The sequence below is a fragment of the Lissotriton helveticus genome, chromosome 9 (genome assembly GCF_964261635.1).
Source record: "Lissotriton helveticus chromosome 9, aLisHel1.1, whole genome shotgun sequence".
Classification (NCBI taxonomy): Eukaryota; Metazoa; Chordata; class Amphibia; order Caudata; family Salamandridae; genus Lissotriton; species Lissotriton helveticus.
In genome coordinates this window covers 588,677,518-588,703,388 of record NC_136070.1, presented here as the reverse complement: position 1 = coordinate 588,703,388, position 25,871 = coordinate 588,677,518, and the positions used below count along the sequence as shown (strand labels likewise).

Sequence of the window (25,871 nt, the reverse complement as noted above, 5' to 3'; positions counted from 1 at the left end):
AGGCAGGCGTAAGAAATTGACGCATTTGTGTCCTAGAAGTGGCGCAGTGAAATCTTATAGATTTCACTGCGTCACTTCTATGACCATGTCTTGCGTCAGAATGCCCCCCCTGCATACATTATACCTGTAGTGTAGCGCAGGGGTTTACAAAGTGCCGCATCTAACTAGATGTGTCACTTTGTAAATATGGTGCAACAAGGCACATTTTTTACGCTGCTGGTGCGTCACAAAAAGTGACGCACCGGCGGAGTAAAAGTGACGCACGGCCTCATAAATGAGGTCCCAGGTGTAAAATAAGCAGCGCTAACCGCGGTTAGCACTGCTTTTTTTTTATCACTAACAGGGTTAGCGAAATCCTTGATAATAGGAGAAATGTCGCTTAACAACATTTCTCCTATTATTTTTCTCTGGAACGCCCCCTTTGCATCTCTTTAGAGATGCAAGAGGAAGCGTAGAGAAAAAGGGTGCTAACATGCGAATTTGCGTGTTAGCACCCTGTTGCTGATAGGGAGATAATTTTATCTCCGCTTTCAAAGCCAAAAAAGCGGAGATAAATCCCTTGATAATATGCCCCTTCATTTTGTACTAGATCGCTTATTCCCCCTTTTATTTGTTGACTTTTTTCCACTTTGTAATGATGTAAGTCGTGACTTCATAGTAAAGTGCCTGGCTCCTAACGGGTCTTGTAGGCGCTACATCAACACTGGAAGATGAAATAATCAGACAAGCCACATGAAATGGCCGAATGCTTGAAGTGTATATCACCAGGGAGGTTGTGAAAGAAGACATCGTGATGTTAAGCTATAAATGGACAAATGGGTACTTTGTCTCCACATTACATGCGTTATGAACCATTCTGAGAAAACAATACGTGGACATGGTTGCAAGACAAACATACAAAAAAATTGTTGTTCGGTTTAAAAAACTCAAAGCAGAAAATTCACAGTCTCATGATTATGGTGAGCTCTAAAACATCAAAGTGGTTGTGCACAAGAAAGAAAACCTTCAGCCTCAAACTCATAGGTCAGGAAAAGGAAATCCGTTATTAATTAGCTGTAATGCATGCGCTTCTTGTCTTTGTCATCATCACTGAAAAGTGTTTGCTGGTCTCCCTAGAGAGGCAGACCAATCAGCAAGCTAGACATAGCCAAAAAACAACACAAAGAGCCAGGAGACAGTTGAAAAGGTATTATTTTTCTTGGCCGGGCATCTGCATAGTTCGTTTTTACATGGACAACCCGTCGACTTTAGTGCAATTCTGGCTCTATCATAAATACATTTACAAATATTTAGTTATATAAATAAAGTCATCTAAAAAACAGAACATTGTCTATTAGCTTCTCCTCAAGACCCTCTTGACAAAGCTAGAAGGAAGTCGGCAGCAGGCGACGAGGGACGCAGGACAGTCTCTTCTTGGCGTGATGGCTGTGATGAGCAGCTAGTATCTGGAGAGCCGGCACATGTCACACTGGCAGGACTTGGCGGTGAAGATTTCAATCTCCTCGCGGCGCAAGGCAGCGCAGTAGAGGCGGACTTTGATCTGAAAAAAAGACACAGTTGGTCACTGAGGGAACATTAGACAGTTTGAAAGCTATGGGCCCGATTCACAGAACTAACTTAGGATAAAATCCTAAACTTACTACCATTTTGGTATTCACAGAAGTCACTTACTCATTCCGGTATTCACAGAAGTTAGGACTCCTAAATGCCTTCTGTGAGTACCGAAAGTCTTAAAGTTAGGATTTTTCTCAGTTTAGGAGTAGTAAAGTTTGGACTCCTAACTTTAGGACTCCTAAATGCCTTCTGTGAATACCGAAAGTCTTAAAGTTAGGATTTTTCCTTGCATTGCAGCGTTGTGATTGGCTCAGGGGAGCCTCTGTGCCCGGGTGCTTCTTGCTTGCCGGTCGAGGCAGGAAGAAGGAAGAGGACGGAGGAGTGGCAGCGGCCGGCCGTTCCCGGTGGGTCCTTTTTTTCATTTCACTTACCTATTAGGAGGACCTGCAACAGGCCTAGAGCCTGAAACTTTGTCTCTTTAACTTCAAAACTCCAGGTACGCAACCACACATCAATACAGCAAGATCTCCTATTAACTCCTACAGACTCTCAGTCATAGGTATGCATCCTCATATGCATTCATAAGATGATTATAACTACTACTGAGCTAGAGGTGAATAACCCCAGATCTAATCCCAAAGTCCCACAAGGTCCTAAAAACACACAATAAACACTGCACTCATACAGCCACACCCACAACAAGTCCAACTACCGACACCTAAATCATAAAACGTATAAAAAAACAACACACTAATTAAAATCCTCATCGCAAACAACTGACATACACAGCTTTACAAACGTTTCACACAATGCAGTGCAGCAGGTGAAGTTACTGCGTTGAGGAAACGGGAGGGAGCAGAACTGCCCCAACTCTTTGAAGATATAGCGCAGTTCTGCCGTCTCCCTGCACTGGCCGACTTTGGCCTGCCTGGCGCCAATGCAGGGAACCTTGCGCTATAGTGCAGGGGTACCTGCATTGTGGTCAGGATCATTTTTATGCAGGTAGGGATACCTTCCTGCACAAAAACCATAATTTGAGGCTATTTTCTCTCTGTTTGTGTGTTGTAGAATGCAGCACACATGCAAGAGGAAAAAACAAGGCGAAATGTAGGTATTTCTCCTAATTACACCAGCCTACAGAAGTGTCACGTAGTTCAGGATAGGCCCTGAAAGAAATGCGGCCATTTACATGCTCATGTGTCTTAAATTGCCTTCTCTTTTACACACTGTGACTTTGACATACGTTTGTGTGCGTGACCATGCAGGACAAACTTCTCTGAATCTGCATTGCTTACATTTCCACTTCATAGGCATACTATCACGACACCGTGACACATTCAGTACAAGGGATAAAGTTCACTGCGCAAATGGTATATATGTTATTATCCAGTAGGTGGCAAAGCCATTCAACTAAAATAAAGAATTGAATTGAAAGATAAAGAGTGGCAGCCTGACAGGGGTTGCAACATGGCAACATGGGTTCTATTGGTATATACACAGAACTACTTCCTTGTTTAGGGAGAGGAGCGCTCAGCTGACGCTGCGAGGTCACTGCATGTTGGAATTCCAGCTCAGTTGATTCATGCATATCAAAGCAGGGATGTCCAGCTCTACACCAAGACGGGCAGCCTGATGACACTTACCCACAGGTAATGGGGAGTTAGACCACCCGGGATGGGATTTGGCAGATCACTCACCCTAGGAAGACCAGGTTAGGAAGCGCTAGGTAGAAGTACACTATACACAGTACTTATAAGCCCCCATACATTCACTGTCCAATGGTGGAAATGTTCACTATTCTTGTAACGCTAATTACTCTAATTTGTTTCATTCTCCTCCCAGACGCAAAGAAACTAAAAGCAGTGCATTGTGCTGTTAATTTACATTTTTTTTGTAAAGGCATGCAAATCGACATTTGCATTGCTTCGTAAATACCAAAATTGATTTTGCGATGGGTCTGCCTCAAAAACAAGATGCAAACCGGACACAAAATCTTTGTAAATCTAGGCCACAATGTCACTTGCCAGGAGGAAATTAAAAAATATCACCAGGTTCTCTGATCGCACCTTCTCCCCAGAGCCCTATGCACCTCATTCAAACCACCATAGGACAAAGCAGCTCCAACACTACCACCTTCCACAAAAATCCCACACACCCACCTCTGAAACTTCAGATTATGCTCTAATATAACAATCTATCCTCCATTTCTACCTCAAATGACAACTATTCCCGACCTAATCCCATCGATATTCCTATGCTTTTTTCCCTCCTCCTATACTAGACCACACCTCCTCAAAGCACCATCACATCAAGATGAAAGAGACACAACAACTAAATGTTTGCTTTTCAAATCAAGGACAATGATCTACTCTCAGAATTCAAAGCATAGCCTCACCTTCATTACAAAAATATGCCACAAAGCCATCCCACCTGAATTTGCCATTGTCAGCCAAACTCATATTGACAAAATTGGAGGAGGACTGGCAGTCATATATAGGAGATTACTAAACAAAATTTCACACATCAAAAACTTCACCAGTAATTACTGTGAATCCTTTCTGGAAAGAGGTTACCCCACTTAAATGCTAATTTGTTCTCTCCTCTTATTATATAGACAACCATGCACCAAAGCAAACTTTTAAAAATACCTTTCTAGATACAGTTAACAATACTGATCTAAACGATCCCAACCTATACATTCTTGGAGACCTTAACATTTGTCCTGACAAGATGAATCTATCACCAACCACAGTCATCACAGTGCTTGACCCGGCACTTGATAGATCTGCGGGACCATATCGGAAACCTGCGGCCGCTGCCGTAGAACTGCAAGGCGTGATGACCTGCCTGGGCCTAGAAGACGCTTGGCGAGCCCGTAACCCTCTGCAGGGGGGGTACACCCACTACTCTGCGTATCATGACATCCACACTAGGATTGACTATTGGGTAGTCCCTGCATGCAAATTGGACTTGATTGGTAAGTGTAGTGTGCTCCCTAGGACACTTTCTGACCACTCGTCTGTACTCTTGGAGCTGATAACTAAGAGCAAGTCTATCCCGCCATTCACTTGGCGGTTCCCGCCTTATTCTCTGCTTGATCCGGTGTTCAGAGGGGAGATCGCGGAGGCCATTTAGGTGTTTTTTGAAAAGAACATTGGCTCGGTAGAGAGTTTTCAGGTTGTCTGGGAGGCATTCAAGGTCTATATACGTGGAGTGGTGATGTCTAAACATTCTGGCATATTGAAAGCCATTAGAGTGCGGCTTGCAGCTCTTGAGAAACAGCTAGGGGCCTTGGAACAGAGGCAGAGTGAATACCCCGATAGCACGGTCTGCGATGAAATAAAAACACTCTTGGCCGAATTTCACGATGAGGCAGACAGGGAAGTGCAACATATGGGGAAGTACGCCACGGCTAGGACATATGGTGAGCGGGACAGGCCAAGTGCGCTATTAGCCAGGGTCATAGGGGGAGGGAGAAAACGTCAACTAATAACGGAATTGCACTCTAACACTGGGGAGGCCCTGACTGACCCAACCGAGATAGCTACTGCATTTAGAACCTACTATGAGGAACTTTACACGACAAAGGGGGGGATCTTGAGGACGACATTGAAGACTACCTAGGCCATATTGACATCCCAATGCTTACGAATGCACACAGGGAATTCCTCATGCACCCCATTGAAAAAGACGAAATATCAGACGCACTGGCGAGCATGAAGTCTGGAAGCGCCCCGGGCGCGGATGGGCTGACGGCAGGCTTTTATAAGGCATTTAAAGACCAGCTGATGCCACACTTGTCTGCTCTTTATGATGACATTTGCGTGGAAGGAAGCATGCCGGACTCCATGAGAGAGGCGCTCATTGTGACCATACTCAAGCCGGGCAAGCCTAGGGAAGAGTGTAGCTCGTATAGACCCCTATCTCTGCTGAATGTTGACGCAAAACTGTTTGCTAAGGTCTTGGCCACACGGCTAGCACTTGTGGCGCCTAGCCTAGTAGCTCTGGAACAGGCAGGCTTTATGCCAAGCAGAAATTTGACATATAACATTCGTACTGTATTTGGCGCGATTCAGCATGTACGGCAAGACAGGAAGGCGCTAGCAGTTTTCCTAGACATGGAAAAAGCCTTCGATTCGGTAGAGTGGTCATTCATGAGACAGGTGCTACAGCGTATGGGACTCGGCCAGCCTTTTTTACAGATGATAGGGGCTCTGTATTGCAAACCACGGGCTCGTATCAGGATTAATGACCTGGTGACTGATTCCTTTCCGATCTCCAGAGGTACTAGACAAGGGTGCCCGCTCTTGCCCCTACTGTACGCCCTGGTGGCAGAACCTCTGGCCTGTGCCCTGAGGGAATACCATGGTAACGAAGGCGTGTGCTTCCCGACCTATAAAATAGTGGTGTCAATGTACGCGGACGATACATTGCTGTATGTCCGTGACCCAGATAACAACCTGACCTCAGTCCTAAGGGAGGTGGTCCGCTTTGGCGCGCTGTCGGGACTCCGAGTCAACTGGTCAAAGTCGCTAGCATTTCCCTTGACCCCTATCACGCAACCTGCCGACATGGAGTACCCACTAAAATGGACCACAGATCCGATTAGATATCTGGGGGTTCGCCTACATACGGACCCAGAGGCCATATTTAGTGCCAACTACGGAACTGCCTTCAGTAAACTGGAGGACGATGTAACTGCTTGGTGCAAGCTGCCACTTTCTTTACTGGGACGAATTGCAATAATGAAAATGGTAGTGCTCCCCAGGTTTTTGTTTTTATTTTTGACCATTCCTATGGTGCTCCCTAAGATATTTTTCCAGAGGTTTCAACAAGTGATGACTAGACTTGCATGGGCGGGTGGTCAGCCCAGCGCAAAATGGTCACTTCTTACTTTGCTGTACAAAATGGGGGGACTAGGGGCACCAGACTTGGAGCTATATTATAGAGTGGCGCAGGCTGCTCACCTACACACATGGGTGCACGGGAACCGAGACATACCACACGTCAAAATGGAGGCCTTGTTTGCTAGCCCTCTTTCCCTCCCTCACACGATCTTTGAACTGACTGATCGCAGGACCGGGAACCTGGACTCGCTAGCAGCAACCAATCATGCGTGGTACAGCCTCCTACAGGGGCAGAATGTAGTCCTGCTGTATTCCCCGAGTATGCCCATTGACTGGACTAAATGGTTGCCTCCGCTGAGAGAAAAGGGGGTGATAGTTGATATGCTGAAACTCAAAATAGCGACAGCTGGGGATTTGTTTCAGGACGGAGTAGTCAAAACTTGGGATCAGGTGGTAGCTGGGATTGATACACCGTCACTCTTAACGCGATTCCAATTCTTCAGGGTTAGACACGCTTTGACGGACCTCCTGGGGAGTGACATGGCGGAGCCTCCAGAGGTTAAAAAACTCACATATATCATAAAGACGATGACACCACAGAAATTGCTGACGCACTTGTACACTCTGTCACAATCTCACAGGGGACATACTTACACTAAGGCAAGACTGACCTGGCAACTGGACTTGCAATTGGAGTTAGATGATGACACGTGGGAATATTGCTGCACCAACACCAGAAAAATATCGCTGAATGGCCGGCACAGATAGGTGCACTTTAAATTCCTGAATAGGATATATTATACACCGGCTAGGCTTTGCAGGTATGGTCTTCGTGAAACAGCTGACTGTGAGCGGTGTCATTCCCCAAACGCTGATTTTCTGCACTTAGCTTGGCTGTGCCAGGGTATCAGTGATTTTTGGACCAAGATATTTGCAGAAATTATCACCGTCACAGAAGTAGTTATTCCTCCAGATCCCATGATAGCATTGTTAGGCTACAGCAAAAAACTTCCTAGAGCGATCCGCAGGCTAGCTTACATGGGTTTTTTAATTGCGCGCAGAGTAGTGGCCTGCTGCTGGATGAAAGGACCAAAGCCGACACCTAAGAGATGGGCGCATGATATGTTGTACTCATGCACACAATCGGACAACTATAGCGAACTCCTTCCTCCTACCAGTAGGCCCAAGAATTTCTGGGGGCTGTACCATACCTATTTGGCAACCCGGCCGGATAGTGCAGCAGCGGAGGAGCATCAGGGGACATAGGGAAGGTGGGTGCTATATCTGACACACTCGGAACTTTGAGCACTCCCTTGATTCAGAGATGTGAAGCCGTGGGCATGGACAGTGAAGCTCCTTGGCGCGCCCTGGACAATTTGGGTCTGTTCAATATACGTCCTATCAACGCCGCCTGCCCCGCTTAGTGGGTTGTTGGCTAAGTGGCTGTGTAATTATTGGAATTGTGATGACAAGAATCTGACATTCGGTTGATGTACTGCACAACTGGTGGGTGGGGGATGAGTGAAGGGAATGTTAGTAAGAATATATTTTGTAACTGAAAGTTCTATAAATAAATGAATAAAAAATAAATAAAAAACCACAGTCATCACATTGAACCTTGAGGCCTTCAAACTACAACAAATTCTTTGTGGACCAAGTCACTCCAGTAGAAACACTCTGCACATCATATTTGCCACCCCCCTGACAGGCCACAGTGACAGGCAACAACCCAGTAATCTGGGGTGGTCACAACATCATTACCTTCAAGATCAATACAACTTAATACACCTTTCCAACGACACCATCAACCTACAACAGACAACACACATGCAGACAAGACAATGGACAAACTAGACCTCAAAACACTCAACTCCTGTCTCAAAAGAATCCCAACAAATATGCAACCTCAAAACATATACAAATTCCACAACTGGATTTCCACTGCATTGAACAACCACATTCCAGTAAAGACAACACGTAGAGGTAACACAGAAAGAAAGCCATATGGATTAACAACAACATCAAAAGAATGAAAACACACCCCAAAATAAAACAACACAAGTAAGAAAATCAAGAACTGAAGTCCAAATCATATCCAGAATCACAAAAAGGCAAGACTATTCCACACACATAATTGAAGCCAACTGTCCTTCTAAGGAAGTCCACAAGATATAGCAGAGAACCAAAGCACAAAAATATCTGAAAGATCAGTTGTTGCTCAGTTTTCACATTTATGGAGGAAAGTGACTTAATGTCAGACCAACAATCTAGATTTATAGATGATAGAGCCACAGAGTCAGCCTTTGTGTCAGTTTGCGCAGCCGCGGCCCGTGGAGGGAGTTCGGTGGGGCAGGGAGGCGGTGCGGGGGAGGGGCAAGGTGGAGGGTGGTAAACAACGGAATATGGATCATTGCAGGTAAGTAAACAATTTAATAAATAAAACGAATTTCGTAGCGCGCTGCATCACATTTGTTGATGGTGGGTGCGCTACAAAATTCGTTTTATTCATTAAATAGTTTACTTACCTGCAATTATCCATATTCCGTTGTTTACCACCCTCCACCCTGCCCCTCCCCCGCACCGTCTCCCTGCCCCACCGAACTCCCTCCACGGGCTGCGGCTGAGTTTGCGGTGACCTAAAACTCACAGTGTACAGGACCAAAATTGCCACTCTACTGCTTATGAGTTTATCAGCGGCATTTGACACTGTCAATCAGAACACGCTACTACAAAGGCTCTATCATTTCTGAATATGTAAATAATTTTAAATGAATTGCCTCAACTCAAAAATAGACAAAGCCTGGTATACTTATACATCAGCTCCTCACACTCAACACTGTTGCACCCCTATGGGGTCCTTCATATCTGCCCTAGTAGTCAACATCTACCTAACCACCCACCAAACCTGATAAGGTCATTCAACCTCAAATGTTACATCTAAGCAGATAAGCAAATCATTCAAAAAATGGATAGCCTGGAAGACCTCTACAAATCACAGCTGGACATCAGCCCTAATGCCATAAATGCATGGATGATAAATAACCACCTAAAGATGAAAACCACAAAAACAGAGATCGTGACTGTAAATGATAGCAAAAACACCAACCTAAAGACACATGACCCAAGCAACTTGTGTTGCCTCTATTGACATCAGGAAAAGAAATAAACCTAGGGATAAATTTGGATTCAAATCTGCCCTTTATACCACATTTCAAGAAGTTCACAAAGAGCATCAACAAGTTCGCAAGCAGCAATTTGAGAACACTGTGACACAACCTCCTCAGCGTCGAATACCAACAAAAACTATAAACTATCCTCACACTTGTAATCTCCAAACGTGATTTTGCCACCAACATAACATTGGTTCCCCAATTCTATTATGCGCAAAATATAACTTAACCAAAATGGTGCCGCAAAGCTCCTTCTTCATCTCAACCCAACAGACACATGACTCCCAAACTACAATCACTCCACCAGCTAGCTGTAGCTAGACAAGTAATGTGCAAGGCACTCTGCGTTGTCCACAGAGCCTCCCAAGGAAAAGGCTCACTCTATCTACAAATTAAATTGAAGAAGCAATACAAACAAAATAGGACACTGCATCTCAGGCTTGCCACACTGATATTCATAACACCTTACAATGAGAAATACATAGGAGGCAGGCTTTCTCAGTACAAGTTATTAAACTCTGTAATTCACTTCCAGGTAAGATCTGAAGTATTCAGGATCATTTATACTTCAGAAGAGAGGTGAAAACATGGTTATTTCCAGCACAACTACATCATCCCAGAACCCTGAGATAGAACCAGGAATAAGAATAGCTTCTACAAGTATAATCTACAGTCTACAGTTCACAGATGTTGAACAGCCCAACCAGCACACAGCTTCCTATGCCCAAGTAAGTTATGAACAGCTGGCCTACGTCTAGCCTGGATATTATATAGTAATATTAATTCATTTATAAACCTCCTGGCCCACACTCGTGGGCAGCTGACTATAGTTCAAACAAGTTGCATAATAACTCCCTTATACTGCTTGACTATGTTACACTCACATAAAACAGAACCCTATGGGTCATGTCCATCCTCCAGTACTGTACCAATCTACAGCTATAAACCGCTCATCACCAAATGAACATGCATGGAATAACTGAAGAGATCGGCCCGTATCGCTGGCAAACAGAGCACTCTAATTTAAATCCACCCAACTAGCTATGTACTATAAACACTTTTCGACAATGACAATCATGTATAGGATGATAGTAACAAACCCTATCCCAGCAGATCTATCAATCATCTCTCCCTCCAACCTATACCTGCTCAGGCTCATACATTTTAAACCAAAAATCCCAGAAAGGACAACCCAGTGAAGTAATCAGCTTAATTAACTATGTTCATAAAACAAGCTTAATGTACTATGGGCCAGATGTATGACACGTTACTGGTTTGTGACCAGTAAAATGCATAATCCATTTTGCTATATACAAAACATATTTTGCGAGTCGGTAACGATAGAAGGGGGATGTACAATTGTTTTGCGATCAGAATGTGGTTGCAAAACAATCACAGTTTACCTCCTTCTCCAAGTAGATGGTAAATCAGTTGCAAATGGTGAATGTGAGTGGTAGCGAAAATGTTTTTTAAGAGCAGGTAGTAGTCCCATGGACCACTTCCTACTCTTAAAAAATGAAACAGAAACATTTCATTTTTCTTTTTGAAAACATTTTAAAATAAAAGTTGCTTTATTTATCCGTAAAAACTGACATGGTGGTCCGCTGTCCCCAGCAGGCCATCATCCCTGTGTTATTGCCCATTCCCAGTGGGTTGAAATTGCGACCTGCCTCATTAATATTGATGAGGCAGGTCCCTTGCGACCCATTTGGGAATCGCTAATGTGTCTGAGACACATTAGTACATCTCATTTTGCGAGTTGCAAAAAATTGCAATTAGATACTCGCAAAATGAAATGTTAGTAAATCTGGCCCTATGTTCATAAAAAGAACCATAAAGGGACCTTCGGAGATGTGCAAAGCTGCAATTGTGTGCTTATCTCTCACACTTCTTCAGGTTGATACATGGTTGTCAGCAATCTACAGTTCCAAACTGTCTAGTAAAGCACAGATACTGAGTGCTAACAGTATGCTGCCTGAAACAGCAGGAAATCATTTATACAGACCTAATGCATACTGACCTTTTGCATTTTGCTGATAGTGCAGCACTGGGACACCGAGGTGATGTTGTGCTTGAATCCGCTGGCCAGGAGCACAGAGTACTTGGACGGGAAAGCGCTGGACTCGCAGTATCCTACACAGGCATGGACCACATGGGTTCCCCGGCATGTGCCCTTGCGGTCACTCTTTATAGTCACGTTGAAGGCTGCCAGAAAGAAGCAAGCAAGTGGTAAAGATGGGAGAAACACAAGACAGCCAAACAAAGAGCCACTAAGAACACCAGTTGCCAAGACCTTCAAATATAATAATGCATGCTAGTGTAGAAGACGAAAAATGCTCTGAAAAGGAAAGTACACCCGCTTAAGATTCTATAATTTTACATCTATAGACAAATATGACCTTCTTCTAGTCCTCACCAAGTCATGAAGGTGGGCAAATCTAACCTTGTCTAACAAATAACACTTTGTGATACTTTAATAACCAAAGAAATCAGGTAACACTCAGAAGCCGGTTAGCTTGATAGGTGGAAGCGAATGAAATTTAGTGAAACCCTCAATCATGTCCTTCTACGGTCAGCGATAACGTAAGTGTCAGTCACCCTCTCTGGCCAATGTGCCTCAACCATAATATGATGAAATCACCTCCAGAGACTGAGAAGGCACTTCAGTACCATTGTCAATTCCATCCTTGCCTACTGTCTCTAGTGTCCATTTAGCACGGTTGAGTGATTTAGACGTTTTGCAAAGTGAAGAGAAGCATCTGAAGAACTGGGCTGAGATCACCCAATCATCGGCTTTATGACACCCGGAACAATTGTAAACCACTAGATTCCATAGGATGGAGTTCTGCTAACATACAAGTGAACGGCTCGCTTGTGCCAGGCAGAAGTTCCACTACAACGGCAATATCCAGAAAGTAGCACCAAAATGCAGGGCAACTTGCATTTCTCCAAGAAATACAAGACTGTTCGAGCCCACGTTACGTATTAGTATTGCCCTAGCGTTTGCTGAAGCTGTCCTGAAAAGTACCTCCATGCAAAGCAACGCTATAATGCTAATGAACGACTTGCATAATTTTGATAATGACTATCCTAGACAGTGAGACCACGTAGTAATCACTGATACAGAAGATGAAGCTTAATGTCTGTGGTCTCCTTCACAAAGCATGCATGAACAGGGCCCGCCATACCCTGTGCAACAGGATCAGTAGTATCAGTTGTAGAACATACAGAGGCTAAAACATTGCAAAATGTTAGTGAAAGAGCTCAAGAGCAGGGTGGGCGAAAATGAAAGGACAGAGACGGGTCATTTGAAGTCAGAGCGTGGATGACACAGTTTGAGGGTAGGTGAGAGAGGGCAGGCAGTTGAGATCATTGAACAGTGGACTGGAAGAAGCTACAGGATTGGGCAATCATCCCAGGGATATTGAGAGTGAACAAGAGAGCAGCACAAGAATGGGGTCTGGAAAATGAAGTAGTAGGAGCAGAGAATGACAGGTACAGCAGTGCCATATCTGTACATAAATAAGTGCGGAGGCCTAAGACTTTTTAGGAGCCTGCCAGCAGCACTGGCAAATGCTAGGGTTGCCGAATTCAAGGCTGTCTATTCTTAATTTCACCCTGTGCCTCTTTTTTCCAGTTCATAGACTTCCTTTGACTCCATCTCACTTCTGCAAGTCCATTTTCATCCCGTCTTTCTTTCTTTGTCACTGATTTACCATTTTCCCCTTTGTCAATCTTTACCCTGTTTCTGCCTTTCTCTCTTTTGCTCTGGGGAAAAGTCGGACGATGAAAAATGTATTTATTTTGCTGCAGTTTAATAGCGCGGACCACACCTAAATGGATGTGAGAGCGCTCTGCATATGGACAGCTACAACACATAAGCATATTAGGCTTGTTAAATTACATTTTATCCTGGTGATTGGTTTCAGGTTACAATTAAGCAAGGGTACGCAGTATATAATTCAAGTTCTGGGGTCAAACATAGGCTAAAGCTGAGCTGTATGTTAAAAATAAGCCCTAGTTTAAAAAAAAACGTTAAAAAATGAATCTGCCATCTGCAACAACCTTGTAAATTAAGCACTGGGAAAGTGGCTGCAGGAAAGGGACTTGATGTAGAGTTCCCCTTGCAAATGAGGGTGACCAGCTCTCCCAGTGAAAATTAAATGACAATCGACAAGAGGCCTGGAGACATCGAAACGGGGTTGACACTTAAACAGAAACATGACCACAAACCTTAAATTACACCTAATACAGCAATTCTCTTCTCAGACGTCTCACCATTCTTACGCTGTTATGGTTTTGCAGGCAGTTGGACTTGCTAAGCATTCTAATACTACATAAAATGAACAACATAACATCCAACCACACTTACGATGGAGATGGCAACCTGGTCCAATGTTTTCGTATGTCCAAGATTCAGAAGCCATCAAAGCCAGAACCAGGGCAAGCAGCGCAGCATAAAGGGAGGCCATGTTGTGATCTGTAAAATAAAATGGACGGCTCTCATAACTAAGCTTTTCTTGGTGTGTTGGAAATTTGTGACAAGGTCAAAACACATGGGAAATGTCGTTTACAACGCGGTGTTTACACCACACAACCTTTTCCCCGCAGCTATTACAACGCAAGTCGTTACTACGACTTGCGCTGGATGGCGCTGTGGGATAAGGAATGTTTTAATTTTATAGTCCAACACCTTCCCTACTGTTACGGGGACTGGTGTTGGAATATAAAATTTAAAAATTCCTAAATCCGCGCCCTCCAACGCAAGTCGTTGTAACGATTTGCGTTGTAAAACCTGTGATATCAAGTAACGCGATCTAAAAGATCGCGTTGTACTGACATACATCCGAACACATGCCTATTATACAGGTACAGTTATCTTGCGGTCATATTTTGTTCTGTGCGTAAATAGTAATTTTGGATAAATGTCAACAAAGCTGCCATCTGCCCTTACCAGATCAGAGGGTCTTAAATGGATTGCTTGTATTGAATCTGGCTTGATGGTGCGGGTATCAATAAGACCTATTGTTTTGATATATTCTTTAAAATAGTCATAGAATAGACTTTGGCTCCCCCAATAGAGTATTCTGTCTTGCCTCGTGCTTTGGCTGTTTGGTGTATCATGCCAACTACTGCTGAGCGTCTACAATGCACAAGGAAGTATTTTACTACTCAAAAGTGCTCAGAACTGTCACACATTAAATTCTGTATGTCATACACAGATGAATTGTAACTGCATCTATAGGGGAACGAGGGAACCTTCAACCAAGAGGGTGCATTCCCTAGTATAAATCTACACCAAAAGAGACTCTCAATGGGAAATTTGACTAATTAGACAACGGTGGTCGAGGTATAGCGTAACAGTGTATTGGTCAAAAGTAAACCCTATTCATTGGTTAATATGTTTCAGCTCTTGGACTGCAGTCCCTAGAGATGCTTAGGACTTTCTCCAGGACCTTAAACTGTTTAAATCTCAGTATATGTTGCCGTTATACATTTTGTGTTTTGCATCAATAAAAAATGAATACCCAGGCCTAGTTTGTGATCGTTGCTGGCACTTTATCTGCCACTCCATTTTTCAATGGATGGTGGAGAAAAATGGGACAGTAGTCTTCATTATTACCACACATGCTTTTTAAAAATGTGTACAGTGTCCTCCAGTGTTGAGGTGTCACTGTACGCCCATACGGGGAGGGATTCTCCCTGTGAACTGCCATACCAATGAGAAAACCTTGTATATTTACGTGTTGACTTGTCCCAAACCACAGTCCATGCTATTTGTATTACCATTAAGATTCTATTAAAGGCCTTTGCTCGTAAGCCCAACTAATGGCAACTGTGACCGGTAAAAAATGTTTTTTATAATATCCAACTGTTCCTTTTGAATGCATACACACACCTTTGTGTTAGGATACTCTCACCACACCTATTCACCATAGGTAGGATACCACAGGAAACACCAGAAAGTGCTCCCCTGCTTTGCAGAATTAGGGAGTGCCCTATAATGAAGCAACCACCGTATGGTGGGTGAGGGTACCCGTTCTTTACAAAGAGTACTTCTCCATACAGTATTAGACCTCAAAAACCCTTGTGAAGTTAGACAAACAGAGAGTATTCGTATTTTTGTTTTCTTTTCTACTGAAGAATTATATTTCACATTTTTTTTGACAGAGGTCAAAATGGAAGCCAGACTTATTGGCTTTGCAAATGATTGTTTCATTTATATTTAGCTTGTAGTACATGGTTACACAGGTCACCAATGATGTGCTGCGGCACTCTGTTGCAAACCAAGTAGGAGACATCAGTTGCTCTCTTGATGTGCACGCAAACTCTGGAGACTGCAGAATTAGGACCTAATTTATGACGGCTTGGCATAGGGCGGCGCCGCAAGGCTCCTTGAGATGCTGCCCTACGTCAATGTGAAAGGGCTGGAATGCACTGTATTTATGAAATACGGTGCAATCCTGTCCTTCACTCTGTGCTGGCGCACAAATTACCGCCTAGCGCCAATGCAGGCACCCTTGCACCATAGTGCAAGGGTGTCTGCATTGCATGCATGATTGTTTTTGTGCAGAAAGGTGTCCCTTCCTGCACAAACATAATCCTGAGAGGCGTTTTCTTCTTTCTAGGTGTGCTGCAGAATGCAGCACACATAGAAAGGGAAAAAACGAGGGGAAATAAAAGTATTTCTCCTCGTTATGGTATATATGGAGGTGCACCACGAAGAGAAGTCCAATCTCATGAACCTTTGCAGTCTGACTGCACAGAGACTACAATACGCACTTATTATGGTGATGAACTCAAAGGCTGGATGAGGCCCTTGGAAAGAAATTTATTTACAGCCGGCATATGATGCTGTAATTTTGGTGCAATTAATGAGTATTGACTTTAATGAAATTCAAAGCCCTGACGAAGTTCCAGGAGTGTGTTGGAACGAAACGTGTTGGCTGGATCATATGTTTTGAAATTTGAAGAGTTATGATTAATGGATTTCTTTGCAAAAATTCATGAGATTGGACTTCACTTCCTGGTGCACCTCCATATATACAACAAACTTGGAATCTGTTTCACAGTGGCACTAAACGGCGGCAAGTGCCAGAGGATTTGTGCACGTGACAATTTTACTGTCAATGTTTAACATGTGAGAAGCAGACTAGATAGTCCGTCGCCGGGCTTTGATTATTTGTTCTATTTCTCCTCATTAGGCCTGCTCTGGGGAGGCATAAGGTTTTGGCACTGCTCCAGGTTTACATGTTCTTGTAAATCAGGGGCAGCGTAAAAATCCATGGGTGCTGCCTGGGAAAACCCACTGCAACACCCATGGAACGCCTTCTTGATGCACAGTAAGGCAAGGCACCGACTGGCGTTGCTTTGTCTTACTCCATATCTATGAGGCCATGCAAAGCCACGCAGTGTTGCTTGGCGTCGCCTCATAGATATGATTTAGAGGCTTATGCCGCCGGACCATGAAAAAGAGTGACGCTATGGCAGTGCAAGCCTCTTGTAAATAAGGATCCTCAGTTCCAAATACGGGGATATCAGGCCATTGTTTGAAAGTTGAGCTTGAGCTGGGCAGGAACAGAGTGCTGGGACAGGCTACTCTCTATAGACGACATGCCCCTCACTAATGTAAGAAGACATAATTTCAAAGACAGTTTCAGGTGTTCTGATGTACAATGACATGGAGGGAAGTAAAGAAACTAAAATGCCTAATTTAGCCAGGATAGGCCTGAAACAAATGTTTTGGTTCCTAATATCAGTAAGTGGTTTGCGGCTTGGCTATGATGTTAATTGGTAATATGGCACTCCTTCCGTACATAGCCTGTATTATTATGTTGCATGACAATCATCCACTACTTCAGCCTAACCAGGATATTGCATGGCAATTACAGTGGAAGGAGACATGGAGAAAGAATACGTACCTTACCTATACCGACCTTGACAATATAGTGGCAGGCAATGTAGTGGTAGGCAGTATTTTTGTACGAAATGACTGATCTTTATATAGTGTCATATTTACTTTAATAAACATAAAACTTAGGACCTGATTTTGACTTTAGCAGACGGCCCATCGTCCATCCGGGTGGCAGAGGACATTATGTGTGCCACGCTGGCATGACTCCACCCTCCATATTTAAGGACCATTGCCAGCCCAGCAGAGATCTATGTGTCTTCAGAAGAACCACTGCGATGGCTGATCCAATGAAGGCAGTGAAGCTCGGTGCAAGGTCACGGTCTACGATGTGGCGGTGCACCAAACTTTATTGTTTTTCTAAAACAAACTTCCAAAGCAGGAGTATGTTTTTGAAAAACAATAAACTAATGATGGCTACCCCCTGGGTGGTTTGCCCTAGGGTATAGGGAGCAATTTTTTCTCTCTTTCAGACTGAAAAAAAAACTTCAGATCATCCACTCTAAATAGGGTGGGCAGTCTGATGTCCTTACTACGACAGCCCAGACACTGTCAAGCCATTGAATGAAGTTTTCTGACGGCAGAGCCAGCAGGGGGACCACTGTCGGAAAGTTGAAGTTTGGACGGCCACTGGATTAGCGGACAGAGTACTCCTCCAAGTTTGTTACCAAGTACCCTGTTGGCCAAATCAGGACTTCAATTAATAGGCCTGCAGTCACTCAACTTTCGTAGGCGGTACATATTATTATGTTTTACTTTCATGAACTCCTTGTTAGCCTGATTTACCTGCATCCAGATGTCCAACACTCTTGTGGGTATTTGCATGTGACGTGTTGTTTCTACCACATGAATTGTTTGAGGAAGACATCAGTTGCAGATAACAACATGAGGGCTGATGGCCTCAGTCTACTCTTGGTTCTGTAGTGCTGCATCCTGCACCGCTCTGCAAACCTCAGCAACTATCGTTCAAGGTATATCATTTGCAACAATCAGCATGTCCATGTCTCAAGGTCTGGTGTTCAACAGCAAACTTTGTGCTCTTTGTAAGACCTTGCAGAGACTCAAGTAGAATACCTTGAGGACTTTGGCTGGGCTGAGAAGGGATTGTTTGGCGCCATTACATGACTAGCACTTACATCATTGACGTCGACTTCTGCAAAGCGGGGCTGGCACCAGCGTCGGATTGGTAACGCGGGCATTCGGGCAATGCCCGAGGGGCCGGTGTCCGAGTGCTGCTGTGGGCCTCTTTTTTTAGCAGTCTGGGGGGCCATTTGGGCGCTGTCTCTATTGTTCAAATACAGCCAGAGGCCCAGTGGGTGTCTGAGTGGCCTTTCTAGAGGCAGATGGGCGCTCATTACCTCCGTTTAGCTAGAGGTGTCACTCCCTTTGTCTCCGTGGCCGGCCCAATAATGTCTGCACATACTGAGTGGGGGCAGGGGCCTGAGTAGAAGTGGCCTAACTTGTTTCACCACTGTAAACTAACGCGTGCATTTTTTTTTTTTACTCCCCCTCCTTAAGTTTTTTTTATAAGATCAGCCAAAGCAGTGATTTGAGGAGTGAATATGCAAATGTGGGCCTATTTTTTTTTGTTTGGCGTGCCTGGGCCGATTTTCAATCCCAATCCAACCTTGGCTGGCACCATAACAGAGCAGCGCATCTACCCACTCGGGTTACAATGTTGTTTTTTATTTCTGGACAAGTCGAAGTGCATCCACTTGGAAATACTCTGGCGGACTACAACTACCATGAGGCTGTGTTGACAGCCACGCCCACTGGGGCGGGTATTTAGAATATAAATTGTGCACCAGTAGGGTGACCTTGATTTGTCTTGTGCTGCCACTGACGAAGGGAAATGATTTCCTGAAACGCGTTTGGCGCTATGATTAATTGATGCTTGTAACATGTGAGGCTGCCAGCTTGCAAGTTGCCGACAATAAATGAAAATGAATGAGGAATCTTACAGAGGCTTCTATCAGGTGCTCCCTTTGTGTTGGATATATATAAAAAATAAATATATATATATATATATATATAAAGCAAAAAACAATATCCTTTAAGGCTTAAAGTGCTGCATAAATTATGTAATAAAGAAGCAGAGGACTCTGGGTAGTTCCCAAGTATGGGTAGAAAGATTAATAAATACGCTGTATTACACTTGAGATTTGTCCTGACCCTTGTGACCAGTTACACCGGGATCTTCAGTGGCCCACGCAGACTTCTAAGGCTTCCCGTCTTCTCAGCTTAACAAGGCAGCTGTTTTCAATACAGTCATGAACGCATCTGTTTCTACTGACCCAGCTCGTCTCTCCCACCTTAGCAACTCTCTTCCTTCTCACATCCCAAGCGCCCCTGAGAAATATTCCAATGCATAGTCGATGCTGAAGTGACAGGTTATAGGCTGATTGGAAAGCAAGTCCCATGTCTCCCTCCCCGCACACCTACGACTGACCCAGGACCATCTCACCTTCAGGAAACACCTCAAGACCTGGCTATTCAAACAATAGTGGCACCCTCCCCCTCCCTACAGCGCCTTGAGACCCTCACGGGTGAGTAGTGCGCTCTACAAATGTATTGATTGATTGATTGATGTCGTAGGAGTAAACCCTCTAACTGGGGCATATCTGACCTCTGTGTCATGGAGAATCGTTATTAAGTTTCAATCAGCTTCAAACCTCCTGAACTCTAGGAACGAAAAAACAGCGCCCTGGGAAGATCCATTGTATTCATCCCACGATTATAGAAGGTTCTGCAGAGGGCTCCCGGGTACAACAGAACAACTACCCATGGAGACAAAAAAACAGCAGGAGGCTAGACACAGGGATGAGTATTGGGCGCTAATGGGCATGCCTGTGTAGGATCGTTTCAGCGCTAGTACAAAAGGGGCACTGGGCACCCACTGAGCTTTCTTTTGTAGGGTACGAACTTGCAATTTGATTTACACGCTGTAGCGCACAGTGGGCACATTACCCTTCTAAGCTAATTTATGATACTTCTCGGAGACAATAAATTAAACACGGGTCACGGCAGCAAGTGCAGTGACTACTTGAGTGTTATAATGAACTAAGAGGTATGCTGTTCCTAGAAGTGGGATGTCCCGCCTCTAGGAACAGGATACCTCTTGATTCATTGTTCATAGGTTGAGGCGTGTATGCTGGAACTTTATTGCCCTAGTTACCCCTTTGATTTATTATTACATGAGTATTACCCCTTGAGACTTGATGGATGTACAAGGGCCTTGACCCCCCACACAAGCTTCAAAACTATCTCCAAATTCGTTTTGTTTGTGACCAATAAAATTCGTCAGAACCAATTTACTGCCTCGTTTTCTTGTCAATTTCTTTAGGGCAGTTTTGAGGAAAACAATGCGTATGTAAGTGCAGACCATATATTTACTATCAAGGGCTTCTGCATTTCACGAAAACTGCTCCTTTCTGTTCCCCTCCTTACATGTTAGCACAATATTTGAGGATCCCAGCAGGCATATTTTCAGTTTCCAACTCTGGACAGACATCAGGATTTATTTTGTACCAGTACACCCAAAGGAGTAGCTTGGCGCTCCAATATTGACAAAATGTCAAGGAGCCCTCCTCTCAGGAGATACAGTTGGAGAATCCAAGTCGTAGGAGTTTCCCAAATCTTATGTGAGAAGGAGTAGAATTTTTATCTAAAGAAATCATTAACTTGAATTAAAAACAGAGACAAAGAAAGGGCGATTCACAAAGGCATTTATGCCTCGGGAAGTAGGCCTACAGGAGTGCTTTTCTACGCACTTCTACATGTAGTTGGCCTCCATATGGTCAACTCCCTATTAGTAAAAGTGCAGAGAGGGCAAAGTGCTCCATGGGACTTTTTGGATACCCGAGTCTTGATCCAATGGTCAGCCTTCTTCTCCAACTCCTAAGTAGAGAATAAACCTAGGTCCTCCAAGAATTGATGCAATTTTTCTGAAGTACAGTTACCTAACAGATGCTCTTTCATAATTAATTATAAAGCCCATCAAAGTCTTGTAAATTACTTCCTTTTAACCAGCCACCTAGTGTTTCGACTGAAAAGTCTGCAAAATCAACCCAGGACTCACTTGAGGTTTGTGAGTCTCCCTGAATTGAATTATTTTCTCAATGTTGAGTCCAAAGCCCTCACTTGGGGCATCCTTCATGAGGTCCAGTTTATTGCGATTTATATTGTGCAAATTCATAAAAGCCTGGAAGAGTATGCAATGGGGATGGACTAGCTGCTGAAGTCTAGAGCCTGGCTTGAGCAAGGTGGCCACCTCTAGCTCGGCCAGGGCTCTTCTGATACTCTCAAGCCAACAGTGAGCCGAATTAAGAGCCATAAGCTTCTGCCTCTTATGCATCCCCTCTCTTGCACCATTCTCCAAGCTCCCGCCATGGTGTAGTAGAGGAAGGGCTAGCCAGCATCGTTGGAGATTTCCATATCCACAAGCAAAATGCAAAATGCCTGTGGTGCTCGTCAGCCCCTAGTCTGCCGCACCCTGGGTGGGTGGCTTGAAAAATTATGTGATAGCACATCAGAGGGATGCAGGGGGCAGTGCCAGCCTTTAGCATGGGCGGGCTGGGCCCAGGACATGAATGCTCAGAGGAGGCGCAAGCCGCGCAAGGAGCTGGCTCCATGCAGGTCATGCAGCAGTCTCACTCTGAAATAGCTCCAGCAAGTTAGCCCACAATGTCTTTAATCATTTTTTTTTTTGTTGTACAGACTGGAAGCGCCCCATCAAAATTATCTTGCTCTCCCATCTCCTCACCCTATAACCCCTCCTAATTTACAATTTGGCACTTGCAGGAAGAAGCTGAGCTGTGGGTCATACATAGGGCCTGCTTTAGCACTGGTGGCGCCCATTGCGACAATGTTTTTTGCCCCCCCCCACCCCACATGACCACCAGCGCAACGAATTTCCGCAGTACCACCACCCAGTAACAGTCTCCATAACCACTCTCACTCAGATGCATTTAATTTGTTTTATAGTGTCACTCGTAAAAGTGAAGGATGTCAGAGCACTTTACATTGCGCACACATTACTCAATCGTTTGTGTGTAAATCAATGTGTAGGAAACGTTACATTAGGCAGAGTGGTAGGATTTATATGTCATCCATTCTGGTAGGCAGTAAAGTTTTGGGGGGCTTGGTCTGGAGAAGCACAAACTCAGAATTTGAAACGAAGACCATGGTTGGGGATTATCTTTAAAAATTGGAATTGATTTCTACCCAAATCAACACTTTGTACAACATTAGGATATTGAAAGTCTGGGGGAAAAAATCAATACGCTCTAATCTATACTTGAAGTCTGCAGTTCAGTTATTTGACGAAAGTTAATAGTTCACAGATTTTTTATCAGTATTTTAACTAATAAACTACAAGTAACAAAACAAAGTCTCCAACGAAAGCAGTAACCCCCTGACCTATTTACGTTATGTTCACTTCGTGATCTGCATGATGCACATTCTGTGCAGCAGGCATATTAACCCTCTGCACTAACTTATGATGAATCAAAACATTACCCAGTCAAAACTTCCACTAGCCAAAACTTTGTTCTCTCTCAGGAGGAACATCAATCACCGGAGTAGGTTCGCCATTTTAATTGTTGACTGAAAATTGCTGGAGGTCAGGAACGGTGCTACGGGTGCTTTTAAAAACAATATAGTCTAGCAAACAGGCGGCCCCATGCAAAGTCAGCACCCGGTGCAGTGGCACCGGTCACACCGCCCTAAAGCCGGCCCTGGTCATACAGGTAAGAATGGCGGGGGAGTGGGCTCGTTTGTGTAATCAGCAGAGGTCTGTCCCTGAAAACAATAGTCCAACCCCCAAACGCCACCCCGCCCACCCCATATTCGCATTTTACTTAGCAGCAGCAAGGAAGAAATGGGCAGGAGACAGCTGAGCAGTGAAGATCTCAGTCAGGAGCAGCCGAACCTCTATAACACTAAATTCTAATTATTGTTTTCTAAACATGAAACTACTTACATCTTTCTGGTCGCATAATATGCTGACAAATAGGACACTACTGTGCTGCTCAAGGCACGGCTTGGGGCTGCTTGCGCTCTTGACCTTTACATGCGGCCCTCCTGGTGAGCTGCTGTTTAGTTGCTGAGCACTAATATTCAGAATTAAATGTTAAATAAACAGGCAGCATTTATCTGCAAATAAATGCTTGCCCGTTTATTTTTATTTTTTTAAATCTCCTTACACAATAACTGCCCCACCCAGACCCCCTACAACCACCCCTGCTGGCATCAGTGCAGCCCTCAGTCACACCACAGACCATACTTTATGGCCCCTGGGCAAATGTTTGCGAGTACCCATGGTCTACTACACGGTGGCGCTGGATGTCTATATTTGAGATGAGCAAAACAACAGTTTAATAATTCAATCTACATTAAAAATCACAATTCAGACTATGCCACACCATTTTTATAGCTTTGGATGGCCTTGAATAGACAGAATTGCCACACTTGTAGGAAGAGGTTAGTACTTGTGTTGGTACTGGAATTGGCAGCACTGTCAGGCGTAATGGGGGTGCAGGCTGCAGTGACCTCCTAAGAAGGGCCCTGGCACTTAAAAGTTTTACAAATTAAGCACTGTCCAAAATTCCTTTGTGAATAGGCCCCACAATTTTATAAAAGCCATTCAACCAGGAGGAGACAGTCTTCACCAGTTAAACACATGGACGAGCTACTCTGTAAGCCTGATTTCATGTACAGAGAATTCCGGAAAGCTTTTTCCATGATGTTTCCTACTTTACGGCTGAGTGGTGTCATCATTCCGTGCACTCTGCTCGTTTCCTTGTCCATTTCGGGCTGTCTTGCTCGTTTCTGTTAACTTCTGATTATGTTCTGCTGCCTGCAACAAGTGTTTGCAGCTGAAGCCAAGATTACACATTTAGGGGCAGATTTACGAGGCCCTTGCACCACTTTTGCGTCATTTTTAACATGGGAAAAGTGACGCAAAATTGCTGCAAGAGGCTTGTAAAAAAGCCTCTATGGGGCAGATTTACAAGCCTCTTGCGCCACTTTTGCGTCGCTTTTGCCATGTTAAAAGTGACGCAAAGGGCTTGTAAATCTGCCCCTTAATGTTTAGAGAAGCCTTTATCTTACGTTGGCTGACGCTAAGCGACACCCAGGGGCAGATTTACAAGCCCCATGCGCCACTTTTGCGCCAATTTTCCCATGTTAAAAATGACGCAAACGTGGCACAAGGGGCTTGTAAATCTGCCCCCAGTGCTTCTGGGACAGGTGGGGAGAAGTCTTGCTCTTCAATCCCACATGCTGGGCTACTTCATGACGTGTACACACCTGCATGGGGGCATTTCTGCAATGTTTCCAGCCAGTCATACCTGGTTTAGGAAACTGAACAGTGCAAATGTCTAGTTATTAATGCCCTGGCTTTAACCAGTGTTTAGCTCGGTTCTAAGACCTACATGGTTTCGAAGATATGCCAACTGTTGGACGGTGATGGAAATAAAGGGATGTGCCTAAGATCACAGTGTGCGCTCGAGATGGAGCCGAGATTTGACCGCTAGATAAAAACGAACCGAGATTTGAACTTTGCTGTTCTGAAAGCAACGTCCATCCCAACTTAGCCGTCCACCTGTTCGTATTTCATTTTCTTCTCAAACAATCCTGGAAGTTCACGCATTTGAACTTTCTCATATAGAGCATCTAAAAGAGACCATGTCTTGTGGAAACACCTTGGCACAGAAAGGCTAGAAAAAAGTAATAAACCGAGCAACTATGCATTCATTACTTTTTATTTTAACACAACTCAGCATTAAAAGTCACACCCACAGCTCTGCGCACGTCGCAGCACAGAGTTTCAGCAGCCGGTGCTTATACCGACGAGGGCTTACCGTGTCCTCCGGTGAGTGGCAGCAGGCAGGCGCGCAGGTGTGCTTTTAGGCAGGTTGCTAGGTAGGCGCGTGGTGGCTTCGCGGCTTAGCATCCCCTGGAAGGGCTCGTGCTCCGCAGGTGCTATTTGTAGCCCGGGGTCTGATTGGGAATGAAGGGGGGCTGCCGAAACACACCCTCCCTCGGCTGGCTGCCAGGCCCCGCCCCTGAGGTGTGTCAGTCACAGGCTGGTGTGCAGAAGCGGGTCCTCGCGGACACCCCTGCTGCTGCCGCCTCAGCACACCTGTGGACGCCTTCTTCGCTGCGCACTGTCCGAAGCTGGAATGCATGCGCCGGAGACTGGAAGCGCAGCAGATTTAAAGGGGCAGCAGCCTCAAACTGGTGATATTTAAAACATAGAGACATTATTTGTTTTCACCCAAGTCTTTTTGATTCCATTCTGCACTTATATGTCAACCCTATAAATTCCACCTTTAAGCCAGTATGGAGAAGTGTACCCGCGCTACGCCATACATCGATTGCACCAAT

General features: G+C 44.5%; 1 protein-coding gene across 1 annotated transcript; it reads right to left on the bottom strand.

Moving 5' to 3' along the window:
• Positions 1 to 1,181: 1,181 nt before the first annotated feature.
• Positions 1,182 to 25,430, bottom strand: GPHA2 (glycoprotein hormone subunit alpha 2). The gene is made up of 4 exons (XM_078662118.1): positions 25,346 to 25,430; positions 13,944 to 14,051; positions 11,592 to 11,776; positions 1,182 to 1,540 (listed from the first exon to the last, which is right to left on the bottom strand). The coding sequence occupies exons 2-4, from the start codon at positions 14,041 to 14,043 to the stop codon at positions 1,439 to 1,441; spliced, it is 387 nt and encodes a 128-aa protein (XP_078518244.1). The 5' UTR covers positions 14,044 to 14,051; positions 25,346 to 25,430; the 3' UTR covers positions 1,182 to 1,438.
• Positions 25,431 to 25,871: the final 441 nt, after the last annotated feature.

Coding starts and splice junctions, on each gene's coding strand:
- GPHA2 (XM_078662118.1), bottom strand. CDS start 14,043: ATGGCCTCCCTTTATGCTGCGCTGCTTGCCCTGGTTCTGGCTTTGATG. Junction 11,777..13,943: donor ACCAGGTTGCCATCTCCATC/GTAAGTGTGGTT, acceptor TCTTTCTGGCAG/CCTTCAACGTGACTATAAAG. Junction 1,541..11,591: donor CTATCAGCAAAATGCAAAAG/GTCAGTATGCAT, acceptor TCTTTTTTTCAG/ATCAAAGTCCGCCTCTACTG.